Source organism: Bolinopsis microptera, chromosome 11 (assembly GCF_026151205.1).
Source record: "Bolinopsis microptera isolate Bmic1 chromosome 11, MBARI_Bmic_1.0, whole genome shotgun sequence".
Lineage (NCBI taxonomy): Eukaryota > Metazoa > Ctenophora > Tentaculata > Lobata > Bolinopsidae > Bolinopsis > Bolinopsis microptera.
Genome location: NC_087082.1, coordinates 9,628,429 through 9,642,450, shown reverse-complemented (window position 1 = coordinate 9,642,450; position 14,022 = coordinate 9,628,429). Strand labels below are relative to the sequence as shown.

At 40.8% G+C, this 14,022-nt stretch overlaps 2 protein-coding genes across 5 annotated transcripts in view; both read left to right on the top strand.

The window, feature by feature from the left end:
• Positions 1-5,828, top strand: part of LOC134823521 (protein phosphatase 1G-like) — a 63,611-nt gene extending 57,783 nt beyond the window's left edge. For 2 of the 3 annotated variants that reach the window (XM_063835011.1, XM_063835010.1), the window contains exons 4-12: positions 556-675; positions 836-1,014; positions 1,143-1,203; positions 1,365-1,456; positions 1,592-1,742; positions 1,925-2,180; positions 3,537-3,684; positions 3,960-4,046; positions 4,280-5,042. In XM_063835011.1, coding sequence (XP_063691081.1) covers positions 556-675; positions 836-1,014; positions 1,143-1,203; positions 1,365-1,456; positions 1,592-1,742; positions 1,925-2,180; positions 3,537-3,684; positions 3,960-4,046; positions 4,280-4,360 — 1,175 coding nt within the window. In that variant the 3' untranslated portion in view covers positions 4,361-5,042. Of the gene's footprint in view, positions 1-555; positions 676-835; positions 1,015-1,142; positions 1,204-1,364; positions 1,457-1,591; positions 1,743-1,924; positions 2,181-3,536; positions 3,685-3,959; positions 4,047-4,279 lie in introns of all 3 variants that reach the window. The other variant, XM_063835012.1, reaches the window with a different exon arrangement.
• The window catches only part of LOC134823523 (uncharacterized), a 71,330-nt gene extending 57,778 nt beyond the window's left edge, over positions 1-13,552 (top strand). Inside the window, exons 2-7 of one of the 2 annotated variants that reach the window (XM_063835014.1) lie at positions 8,114-8,218; positions 8,500-8,748; positions 9,007-9,122; positions 10,332-10,475; positions 10,832-10,967; positions 12,851-13,552. In XM_063835014.1, the coding sequence (XP_063691084.1) occupies positions 8,165-8,218; positions 8,500-8,748; positions 9,007-9,122; positions 10,332-10,475; positions 10,832-10,967; positions 12,851-12,928 (777 nt within the window). In that variant the 5' untranslated portion in view covers positions 8,114-8,164 and the 3' untranslated portion in view covers positions 12,929-13,552. Of the gene's footprint in view, positions 1-8,113; positions 8,219-8,490; positions 8,749-9,006; positions 9,123-10,331; positions 10,476-10,831; positions 10,968-12,850 lie in introns of both variants that reach the window. The other variant, XM_063835013.1, reaches the window with a different exon arrangement.
• Positions 13,553-14,022: the final 470 nt, after the last annotated feature.

Below are 14,022 nucleotides of genomic sequence, written 5' to 3'. Positions count from 1 at the left end.
TAAACATTGGCTGGTACCACAGGCCAGTCCCCAACAAAAAAAAATTTGGGCATACGCAACAAATTTGAAAGCTTTTACCCAAAATTCGATCAAATTTCAATATTTTTGAATGAGACTAACTTTGTGTGAAAAATATAGCTCAATAATATCTGATGAATAGTGGATACTCAGTAAAAAGACCTCCATGAAAAAAATTGCACATGTAATATTTCGGTTCGGGATACTAGCCAATTTAATGACTTCATTAAATTTAAAATAACTCCGTCAGTTTTCAATATTTTTGCATGAAATTTTCGGAATCGATTAAGAATTGCATTTCAAGCTTATTGTGGGCAGCGATTTCTGATTTAGGTAAAAAATAGGGATATATTAAAGTATTATATTAGAGTATATTAAAGTATATCCCCGGCCCTACATCGGGAAAAAACCTACATTTTAATATACTTTAATATTATGGTCAGCCCCCCCCCCAATTTGTGTCTAGCGTGAATCTAATTTGTACTGCGTAGAAAACTACAAACGAGTCAATTAATTTCATCTTTTGTTCTATCTAAGGTACTAAAGGAGACGATGAAGATGAAGAAGGAATGGAAGATAAGATCAAAGAATGTGAGGAGCTGAACGAAGAGGCCCAGCTGCCACTTGTGGACCTGCTCGCCAAATACAAACAAAAATGTTAGTATTTAATTTATGCTTCTAGTTGAACGGCATGAAATGCACCCGAATCAGTGTGTTGAAAGCACAAAAATAAAGGTTCTAAAATTCCAGAACGCTCACTGTACCGACCTTTCTGATGTAAATTGCCAATTGTGATTTCTAAACGGCTTATTTCCAGTCAAAGAGTGCATGGAAGAAGAAATGGCGGAGAAAGAAGGCAACTTTGAAGGATCCGGGAAAGGAAAGAAGGCTAAGGTGGAAGTTCCTGATATCTTACAAGGCGGTGGAGAGCCTGCAAGCGCTGGATCAGCTGCAAATGGGAAGGAAATCGTCAAAAACGGAGTGCGTATTCAAGATGTTAGTTTTCTGTTGACGTATGATAATATACTGATATTGATAAACTATGTATTATCCCCTTTGTACCATGAATACAGTACAGCTACAGTGCGTCTTTTGAATTAATTCGCTAACCTTAAACATTTCAGAAAGATTCAGAATCTGAAAGTAGTTCCCCTTCAAAGAAAAACGGCGCCGACGAGACGACTGGTTAGTAGATATCAAACAGAAAGATCCAACATCAAGGAGCAGGATTTGCCGCCTGAAAACTAACATTTTACCTTTCCTGAGCTGACTTGTTCGATTTTACTGGAATAAGGTGATTTTATTTGAATAAGGTGATTTTCTCACACGACTTGCTCCATTTTCAGCAAATGGGGACGAGAGTAAGAATGGTGAGGGTGAAGAGGAATCTGATGAAGAGGAGGAGGAAGAGGCAGAAATGACTGACGAGGACGATTCGGTTAGTTCGATGATGTTAACCGATCATAATCCTGAAATATCAACAAATGAAATATCAACAAATGTGGCAATAATCTAGTTAGTATTATGTGGATATCGAATAAACAAGCCTTGTAATATTTATAATGTTCTCCAGGACGAAGAGGGGTCAGAGGAGGGGTCATCAGAAGAGGATAGTGACGATGATGACGTTCCCCCAGAGTTTGATGAGAGAGAGGGGTACGGAAGTGGCACTACCGCTTGTGTAGCCGTTATCCAGGAGGGGGTTATCACTGTAGCTAACGTTGGTAAGTTGATCACTTCCCTTCCCGTTGAAATTTCACTCTTACAATCTCACCTCCTTAAAATTTACTCAGTTTAGTGGTCTTAATTGCCTGATAATTGCCCGATAATTGCCTGATAATTGCCCGATAATTGCCTGATAATTGCCCGATAATTGCCTGATATAATCACGGTTAATTTTACACAGGTGACTCGAGGTGTGTAGTGTGTACCAAGGACGGAGTTGCAGTGGACTTGTCCGAGGACCACAAACCAGAGAGTGAGATCGAGAAGACCCGGGTTGAGAAAGCAGGAGGGAAGATAACGAAGGATGGTCGTGTAAACGGTGGTCTGAACTTGTCACGTGCACTGGGAGATCATCAGTATAAGCAGAACACTGACCTGCCTCCAGAGGAGCAGATGATAAGTCCCATGCCGGACCTTCAGACACATACTATTGCAGAGTGAGTCAGAGAGAGAGAGAGAGAGAGAGAGAGAGAGAGAGAGAGAGAGAGAGAGAGAGAGAGAGAGAGAGAGAGAGAGAGAGAGAGAGAGAGAGAGAGAGAGAGAGAGAGAGAGAGAGAGAGAGAGAGAGAGAGAGAGAGAGAGAGAGAGAGAGAGAGAGAGAGAGAGAGAGAGAGAGAGAGAGAGAGAGAGAGAGAGAGAGAGAGAGAGAGAGAGAGAGAGAGAGAGAGAGAGAGAGAGAGAGAGAGAGAGAGAGAGAGAGAGAGAGAGAGAGAGAGAGAGAGAGAGAGAGAGAGAGAGAGAGAGAGAGAGAGAGAGAGAGAGAGAGAGAGAGAGAGAGAGAGAGAGAGAGAGAGAGAGAGAGAGAGAGAGAGAGAGAGAGAGAGAGAGAGAGGAGAGAGAGGGAGAGAGAGGGAGAGAGAGGGAGAGAGAGGGAGAGAGAGGGAGAGAGAGGGAGAGAGAGGGAGAGAGAGGGAGAGAGAGGGAGAGAGAGGGAGAGAGAGGGAGAGAGAGGGAGAGAGAGGGAGAGAGAGGGAGAGAGAGGGAGAGAGAGGGAGAGAGAGGGAGAGAGAGGGAGAGAGAGGGAGAGAGAGGGAGAGAGAGGGAGAGAGAGGGAGAGAGAGGGAGAGAGAGGGAGAGAGAGGGAGAGAGAGGGAGAGAGAGGGAGAGAGAGGGAGAGAGAGGGAGAGAGAGGGAGAGAGAGGGAGAGAGAGGGAGAGAGAGGGAGAGAGAGGGAGAGAGAGGGAGAGAGAGGGAGAGAGAGGGAGAGAGAGGGAGAGAGAGGGAGAGAGAGGGAGAGAGAGGGAGAGAGAGGGAGAGAGGGGGGGAGAGAGGGAGGGAGAGGGAGGGAGAGGGAGGGAGAGGGAGGGAGAGGGAGGGAGAGGGAGGGAGAGGGAGGGAGAGGAGGGAGAGGGAGGGGGAGGGGGAGGGGGGAGAGGGAGAGGGAGAAGGAGAGGGAGAGGGAGAGGGAGAGGGAGAGGGAGAGGGAGAGGGAGAGGGAGAGGGAGAGGGAGAGGTGAGAGGGAGAGAGGGAGAGAGGGAGAGAGGGAGAGAGGGAGAGAGGGAGAGAGGGAGAGAGGGAGAGAGGGAGAGAGAGAGAGGAGAGAGGGAGAGAGGGAGAGAGGGAGAGAGGGAGAGAGGGAGAGAGGGAGAGAGGGAGAGAGGGAGAGAGGGAGAGAGGGAGAGAGGGAGAGAGGGAGGGAGAATGTTATCACAATTGTTTAAATGTTTTAAGTTACCCTTTACTTTTAGCGACTCAGCTCGGGTCTTGAGTCCTGAGTGGACACTCAGTTGTCACTAAAACTAATCTTTTGATATAACATGATCAGCCTCTAACAAAACCCCTCCCCTGCCAGATCAGACGAGTTCATGTTAATAGCATGTGATGGTATCTGGAATGTGCTGACCTCCGACGCAGCTATTTCCTTTATCAGAGAGCAGATCGCAGAGGCTAAGGCTGGGGATAAGTGCAGTAAGACATGGCTCTCTGATATCGCAGGGCAGGTACTACCTTAACCTTTACTAACGATTTCTTCAATTTGTGCCATTTTTTGATTTGCGAGCTTTTTTCAAAGTCCTCCGTATTTGGTGTGGTATAAGTTAAAATAAATCGTACCGTCTAGCTACTAAGTATGCATTCTGTATTTATATATTTATCGTCTGTAAGTTTCTAAGAAACATGTTAATATGTATGTACTCTTATAGCATGTTAATATTCAATCGCTTTAAAATCAAAACTTTAACTTTAAAACATACGTTAGTCAATTAAAACTCTATAGTTGATGGAGAAGTGCATGGCACCTGACACGAGTGGAGATGGTACTGGCTGCGATAACATGACTTGTCTTATCGTCCTTCTCAACCAGGTAAAACACAAGGAAATATCTTGTAAAATACCATATGTTGTACTGGTTACTTAACTATCTTTTTTTGAAATACAGCATGTAATATAATGGTATATTTAATATGATTTGTATTACATGATTCTCTAATTTGGAGTGCAACCTCTGATATGCTTAAAAATATGAATGTCTGTTTCTTTAACTTCAAACATGTCTGCAATTCCAATTTTTAGAAATTAACAAATCTCCCCTCCAAGGACACGTCGAAAGATGTCCAGAAAAGGAAGATGTCGGGACAAGCAGACACTCCTGAAGCGAAGAAGAGCAAGTCAAGCTAATCCCCCGCTCTCTACCACTGGACACCTTATTATTTCACTGACAAACTCACATATTACTTTGCTGTGGGAGCTGCTATTTGTTATTGGACAGTACCTCCTAGCTGTGGGGCGCCCAGGAACATTATCTTCTATTTTCCGGGCTATTTTCAAACTTGAAACCTTCCGAAACGAACATTTCGACAAAAAAAGCCCCTTTTTCCCAACACCAACCAGACTTTAATATATTTATTAAGAACCAGACTTTCTCCAGAACCAATGATGTGGTTATCGTTTTCTATGTGGTCGCCCCTCGAGCATGCAAAGTGCGCTTCAATCTAATTCTATTGAACGATAATTGCTATACATGAAGAACTGTAATAGAATAATAGTATGAAAGGCAGTGGTTGAAATAGTTCATGATCGTGTCTGAGATCACCAGATTGATTGCATGACATGAATAATAGATAATGGATATCCATAAATGGGATATATATATGTGCGTTCGCTCATTCCATTCATGATATTAAAATAAAGAGAAAGACCGATGTGAGACTGCGGTTAAAAGTTTGCTAGAATTTTTGCAGTTGACGAAGAGCGTACTAATCTTTTGAAGGTTTTGAAGTTGTCAGGAGCTAGTCTGCTTTGCTCGAATTATTTGTTTCACTTATCATAAATATTTTTAGAAATTTTAATTTTCAATCATTTAAAATATGCGTCGTTTTTCTGGTTCTTTTAACAGATATGATCATGCAGTAATATCCCATTCAACATACAATAATTGGATATATCAACATTCAAAAGCATAACTTCTAAATAGAAGTATTTTGAAGTATGTAATGTAGGTAGCAGACAATACGTAGGGTACGTTATGTAGGAATATAAACAGAAATAATGAATATGCTGACATAGCTTGTTAAGCATGTGTACACTGTACTTACAGTGTCTCGATGCTGGTGTTATAATCTCCTCTCTTGTAAGATTAATTGCTCGCTGGTCACACGTGAGGGTAAGATTGACATGGTATACACGTGGTATACACTATACACGTGGTATACACTACACGTGGTATACACTATACACGTGTATACACGTGGTCTTGACAAGCTGACTAGCAAAGTAAGGAAATTATGTAATATCCGGATATTATGAACATAGTTAAATATATTAGAACATGGTTTATTAGTCACATATTGTAATGGTAGATGTGTCTGGTATTCATATTGTTACAACTTTACAAGACAAAGGAGATAGTAATACTCTTTTCAGTGAATACTAATTAGTGTACGTTTCACTGCGACTTTACTTACTTATTACATCACTACTTTATTTACTTACTACATCACTAATACTACATAATGTCCTAAAATTATGTTCCCGGATAGTTACATTCTCTCAATTTTTAGAGTTCTGATCGTCTTTATGAATTGCTGTATTACCAAGACGAGTTCGTTAGTGTTCTCCTTGGTCATTTCATGTTTAATTCCTGTTTAATTCCATTGCACCTAATTGGGTGTGCGTGAATTTCTTCCTCAACGCTCAAATTAATTTCCGATTCGTGGAATCCCCAAATATTGGAGCATTATTTCGGGCGTGATGTTAACACTACCGCTGTAAGCCTCCACATGATTTTACGGGGTACGCAACTGCTCATATCACTGAAATTCTAATAATATATCCCCATTAAGTTATAAAGATCGGGGATATTATTATCATTTCAGTAAAAATAATATTATTATAATCAAATTATGCACGTGACCGACCCCTCCCTTACAGCCAGCGTAGATATGATACTAGGAACAGGACTCATGAGCTAAATAAATATAAAGTAAAATATTCTAACTACACTCCTCTCATGCTACTTCTTATCCACCCCCGGCTTACTCGCATCTCTCTAATATGCCATATTATGTTGCCCTGGCAACGGCTCCAGAATACATAACTGTAACTACTGCTCCATTTGAAATTGGATATTCTCGTTTTACCGATTTGAGGTCCACATGCTCTTTTAATTTTGTTATAACTGAGCCCCGTACTTCATTTAGAATTGTGGCTTATCAGTGTTTTAACTTTACCGCACATGCTTTACCGCACTTTACCGCACATGCTTTACAATATTAATGGATTTCGTGTCTCACAATCTGTTTGGATAGCGTATCTACTATATACCAGCTACAATCCTCCACTCAAAACTCGGTGATAGTTTGTAGACATTATGATTTTAACTCACAATTTTAAAGCTTCTATGACACGGAAATGGTTACTGCTCACCGTATTTCAGTAGTATGTTCACCAAATGGTCCTTATTAATTATCACTACGGCAACCCAATAACATCGTGCTGTAACCTTGGCAACCAAAGATTTCCTAATAGATCTCTGGACAATATGGGACTTTATGCATTGACGTAGTTACTTGTATTAGTCGATTTTTCTAATTTGCTAATGGTCTAATATTAGATCTCTTGGATTTGGTTTTAACATATTCCTTGATATCATATTGATTCCATTAAGTATGAAAACATTTATAATCCAAATCCCATGCTAAGTTAAATTTGTATCTTAGATACAGAAATTGAGAGTGTCCAACTTACTCATTTTTATTTATGCTGGATTCAGCATGTGATGGTAAGACATATTGATAATGGGTTCCAGGAATCATAGCTTCTATTAGTATTATGATTCTGAGTATTTGGCTATCGGCTGATGACCCCATCATGGTTTATTACATTTTAACTATTATATCGCCTTAATTTAACCGTACTGCAATATTTTTAGTAAACGTTTTGTTCTAAGATCTTGTCGACACTGACAGCTACAACTTTTGGTTGTGTTAAGCTTATTTTAATTTACGATTTTTGGCAGTGATGAGTGACACTGTATGTTTTTTGAAGTGCGTGTCTCCGTCATCATTTACTACAGTAAACTTTTATCTTCAAAAGTACAGCTGCTATACTGAGGACTGTCGTAACTATAGTAACTAAATAGTAGCTAAACTGAACCTGTGTTGAATCCTGCAGTACTTTTGGATTTTTAGATTGGCTGCTTGTCATGCCGTCATGATCTCCTGATCAGAAATATCCATACATCACCGGTTACCTAGATACGAAATATCATTGGCCTACTCCAGTCACGTGGGCTCATCTAACAGCCCTGATTGGACATAAAATATATATATCTATATATTATATAACTCATAAAGTGCACTATATTTCAAATTTAATATGGGATTGGTAAATGTGTGCCTCTCGCTCGTTCAAAGTCGGTGTTAATGTTATCAATGTGTCTATAAATACAAGGTGGCGATCAAACAGCCTCGGAGGAATTGCCATGACAACCACGGCTCTCGTGCGACGTCACTCACACTTAAGTGAGGGTCTGAGACGGTTTAAGTTTCACACTTTCAGTCCTGTTTGTTGTTTTACGCTTAAGCTTGATATACTCCCGCTCGCTCGAGCTCGCTTCCTTCTGTGCTGTGTTTCTCGGAACCAGACTTTACCTCTTTCCCCCGTTTTTTTATTTCGGCTTTTAGTTTGGAATTTGCTTATTATCCCTAGTACAGTTTTACAGTTTTTAACTCTGACAGAAAGTAGACAGTTAATAAATTAGTCATATCATCTTTCTATTGAGAGTCTTTGCTCCCTCTTAGTAACGGGTAACCGTTTGCCTAATGAACGGCTTCTGGACACCGGGGGACTAAAGTGCACTTTAGTCCCCCTGTCTGGAGGACGTAAGACTAAAAATTATCTTTGATAAATGTGTTAACTTCAATAAATAGAACGCTAAGAAAGAGAAGGCAAGATGTAAGGGAGACAGTGAAATGAAGTGTCATGTACGGATATGACAGTAGAACATCGGGACAAGCCAACAGAAACATGATACAGGTACATTTTAGATACATACAAGGCACAAGTTATAATCCTTCTATTTGCACTTTTCCTGTACCACTTTACCACTCAGTGTTACTCTCGAATCAACCAACCAGTACCACTTTTAACTTGATCACTCAGTGCCACTTCGCCACTCAGTGCCATTTTACCACTCAGTGCCATTTTACCACCCAGTACCACCTCACCACTCAGTGCCACTTTACCACCCAATTTCACCTCCCCACTCAGTGCCACTTTACCACCCAGTGCCACTTCACCACTTACAGCTATTGCAGGTGGCGCATCCTCCGCTCCAAGACACCAGACCCAAAACAACACACATAACTTCCTCCCTGTCACGAAACTTCCCCCTCCACAAATCAGCTTACTACAAGAGCTACAAATACAATGTGCTGAGCAACAACGGGAGACTCCACAATGGAGGGAATGGTAATAGTGGGGGACAGAAAGGTGGACAATGCGGACAGAGGAGCGGCATCACTCAATCTGCTCCTAACTTCAACAATATCTCCATGAGAGAGCAGGTTAGCGCAGGTTACTGGTGTTTGATGGACATGTTGGCCAGACCCTCATACTTCATACTTTTCTTACTTTTCAGCATTTTCTCCTAGTTTTCTCCTAGTTTTCTCCTACTTTTTATTTGACCTCCTACTTGCAGCTTACTGATGGGTGATTGTGATTTGCATCTTAATTGCATTAATTTGCATTTTAATTTAATTTAATTATAATTGCGTATGTATTTTGTTATGGTTGTGATCTCATCATAAATAATACAACTTTAGGTTTCATTCCCGGTGTGGACAAAGCCGTTCCGTCCTAAACAAAGTACAGCTTATTCCGGTGGGAGGAAGTTAGTTCAGTCAAGACAACCCAGCCACTTTGTAGTGCATAGTAAAAGGTATGGGAGGGTAAATGTTTCAATCAATGCCAATGGTCCAATTCGAACAGCAATTAAAATCAGCCAGTAGCATCGACTTACATAGACCACGATTTAAAAAAATTTGGCAAATTATAGAAATACGAAGTCCACTTAACAACAACACAGTAACCACCTAACAACAACACAGTAACCGCCTAACAACACCACAGTAACCACCTAACAACACAGTAACCACCTAACAACACCACAGTAACCACCTAACAACACAGTAACCACCTAACAACACCACAGTAACCACCTAACAACACAGTAACCACCTAACAACACCACAGTAACCACCTAACAACACCACAGTAACCACCTAACAACACCACAGTAACCACCTAGCAACACCACAGTAACCACCTAACAACACCACAGTAACCACCTAACAACACCACAGTAACCACCTAACAACACCACAGTAACCACCTAACAACAACACAGTAACCACCTAACAATACAGTAACCACCTAACAACACCACAGTAACCACCTAACAACACCGCAGTAACCACCTAACAACACCACAGTAACCACCTAACAACACCACAGTAACCACATAACAACACCACAGTAACCACCTAACAACACCACAGTAACCACCTAACAACACAACAGTAACCACCTAACAACACCACAGTAACCACCTAACAAAACCACAGTAACCACCTAACAACAACACAGTAACCACCTAACAACACCACAGTAACCACCTAAAAACACCACAGTAACCACCTAACAACACCACAGTAACCACCTAACAACAACACAGTAACCTCCTAACAACACAGTAACCACCTAACAACACCACAGTAACCACCTAACAACACCACAGTAACCACCTAACAACACCACAGTAACCACCTAACAACACCACAGTAACCACATAACAACACCACAGTAACCACCTAACAACACCACAGTAACCACCTAACAACACCACAGTAAACACCTAATAACAACAGTAACCACCTAACAACACCACAGTAACCACCTAACAACACAACAGTAACCACATAACAACACCACAGTGACCACCTAACAACACCACAGTAACCACCTAACAACACAACAGTAACCACCTAACAACACCACAGTAACCACCTAACAACAACACAGTAACCACCTAACAACACCACAGTAACCACCTAACAACACCACAGTAACCGCCTAACAACCCTCTCAGCCCAGCACGACTCTCTACTAAGGGCCAGCAGAAGGAGGACCTGCCACCAATAGTAAACACCAGGTGCCCTGCAGCAGAAACCACACCCCTCTCCCCTGCTGCCACCCCTCCGCCTATCAGGGTCACCTTCAACTACATCAACAGGTCTGTAGTGTGGTCACTAGTGTGGTTACTCACATCTCAGAAGCAGTACGAAATTTAGCAAACTATTAAGATACATGTTAAAACAAGGACAGGCTGTAATTTTCATTGATTTCAATTATTAACTTCAAATCATTCATGATAATAGAATTTAGATGACTCCGATTGTAATTCTCCTCCGATGGTCTTTTAACCAACTCAAAATGCATTACATCACCCTTGCGTGTATAAAACTACCCCATAATGTATAAAATTACTCCTGCATGCATACAATACCCCTACAATGTACATTATATCAGTCTGACATGTACAATGTACATATCAGCCTATACACCTCTCTCTGACATGTACACCACCAGGAGGAACAGTGAGACCCCCACCACGGAGGAAACTTCAGAGTCTAAAGACCCTGCTGAGCAGCTGACTCTAGCGAGGTACAACGAGTTTCTCAGGAGAGTGGGCCACGCTGATCTCACTCACAACTCTTACGTCAAGGTGAATATCTCACTCACAACTCTTACGTCAAGGTGAATATCTCACTCACAACTCTTACGTCAAGGTGAATATCTCACTCACAACTCTTACTTCAAGGTGAATATCTCACTCACAACTCTTACGCCAAGGTTAATATCTCACTCACAACTCTTACGTCAAGGTGAATATCTCACTCACAACTCTTACGTCAAGGTGAATATCTCACTCACAACTCTTACATCAAGGTGGATATCTCACTCACAACTCTTACGCCAAGGTGAATATCTCACTCACAACTCTTACGTCAAGGTGAATATCTCACTCACAACTCTTACGCCAAGGTTAATATCTCACTCACAACTCTTACGCCAAGGTTAATATCTCACTCACAACTCTTACGTCAAGGTGAATATCTCACTCACAACTCTTACGTCAAGGTGAATATCTCACTCACAACTCTTACATCAAGGTGGATATCTCACTCACAACTCTTACGCCAAGGTGAATATCTCACTCACAACTCTTACGTCAAGGTGAATATCTCACTCACAACTCTTACGCCAAGGTTAATATCTCACTCACAACTCTTACGCCAAGGTGAATATCTCACTCACAACTCTTACGTCAAGGTGAATATCTCACTCACAACTCTTACGCCAAGGTTAATATCTCACTCACAACTCTTACGCCAAGGTGAATATCTCACTCACAACTCTTACGTCAAGGTGAATATCTCACTCACAACTCTTACATCAAGGTGGATATCTCACTCACAACTCTTACGCCAAGGTGAATATCTCACTCACAACTCTTACGTCAAGGTGAATATCTCACTCACAACTCTTACGCCAAGGTTAATATCTCACTCACAACTCTTACGCCAAGGTTAATATCTCACTCACAACTCTTACGTCAAGGTGAATATCTCACTCACAACTCTTACGTCAAGGTGAATATCTCACTCACAACTCTTACATCAAGGTGGATATCTCACTCACAACTCTTACGTCAAGGTGAATATCTCACTCACAACTCTTACTTCAAGGTGAATATCTCACTCACAACTCTTACGCCAAGGTTAATATCTCACTCACAACTCTTACGTCAAGGTGAATATCTCACTCACAACTCTTACGTCAAGGTGAATATCTCACTCACAACTCTTACATCAAGGTGGATATCTCACTCACAACTCTTACTTCAAGGTGAATATCTCACTCACAACTCTTACGCCAAGGTTAATATCTCACTCACAACTCTTACGTCAAGGTGAATATCTCACTCACAACTCTTACGTCAAGGTGAATATCTCACTCACAACTCTTACATCAAGGTGGATATCTCACTCACAACTCTTACGCCAAGGTGAATATCTCACTCACAACTCTTACGTCAAGGTGAATATCTCACTCACAACTCTTACGCCAAGGTTAATATCTCACTCACAACTCTTACGTCAAGGTGAATATCTCACTCACAACTCTTACGTCAAGGTGAATATCTCACTCACAACTCTTACGTCAAGGTGAATATCTCACTCACAACTCTTACATCAAGGTGGATATCTCACTCACAACTCTTACGTCAAGGTGAATATTATAGCTGCAGCCGCTTGTTAAATCTCCAAATTTCAATTATACACACCGGATAAATGCACTACAGATATGATACAATGTATCGTGAACACCCTGTATACTATACAGTGTATAGTGTATAATATATATGCATGAAATTATGAGGCCAGCTTTTAGCAGCTGTGGCCACAGAAACTTATTTATATGCATTTGTATAAGTTACCTTTATTTTCAAGCGTTACTATGATATAGATCAACATACAAATACTTGAACATTTGGTGATTATTCAATATAATAATTACGCACCTCTATAAATCTTTATTACCCAGGTTGAGAACTGGTTGTCGGCTCTTGAGAAGGACGGTACTTGGCCGGTACAGTGGTTCTCGTCTAAAACTAAAAGATAAACACTTTCAAATACCAAGTGCACTCAGCACTTACTCCAAACTTGATGATAGATATGTATAACTATATTATAGAAAGTCTGCGGAGGTTTTAACAGAGAGTTGGTTTATCAGACAGTTAATTTAGTAATAATTTCTCTCGTTTTGAACACAGCGGTATTCTATACAATTGATATTTATAGATCTATATTTTAGTTGCTAGCTCATTATTTCAGTCACAAGCAGTCAGCAACGCACACATTTCTTGTAAATAGTAATACGACATAAGTTTTTAATGATCTGCAATTTCAAAGGTAAAGCATAATTGTGAGTATATCAACAGATTAAAATGTTCTTTAATTATTGGGTGATGGCATATATAATGAATGATGATCACCAGAATCATTGTAGGTTTATAAGTATAACCTACCAGGACGCGCGCCGAGTTGGACTCGTCGACGGTCCTAATCCTATATTTGAAACAAATATTTTACGAGTATCACCCGTTAACAGAATCAGCTTAGTTTGATCGGAATATCAGATGCTTTTTATTTAGAAATATTTTATAATAGACAATGTCGATGTATGATTATTGATTTTGATGTATGTGCCGCTTTTGGGTTACACACTTTTTATATAAGTATAAAATCGTGTGGTATTAATTAGTTCTCCTAGCTCATGTGGTTGATTGAATTTTTAATATGTTACAATTATAATTGTAGGTAAACAAGCCAGCAAGATGATAGTGGAAACAACACAGGACGGAGTGTTACACACGACCAACAGTGTGATAAGTGTAAAAGGTGGTTTAAGCACGTGAAGAAACACGCGAGATTTTGTAAGCAGACACCGGACAAGAGCCTGGAAGAGGATGCCGTAGGCATTATCGGTCAGGAAGGAGGTAACACGGAGACGGAACCCAGCCAGGATACAAACCACAGTGCAAAATGGAGGACGTCTACGTCTGCAAACTTTAGATCTCACGCAGATCCACCAGAACCGGTAGTTATTAAAACTCGATTAAAACTACCTAAGGCCAATGATATTAGGTGGGACAAGATTGATCAAGACCTCGGTCTAATTGGTCTCCAGTTCACTACACACAGCGACCCTAGTAA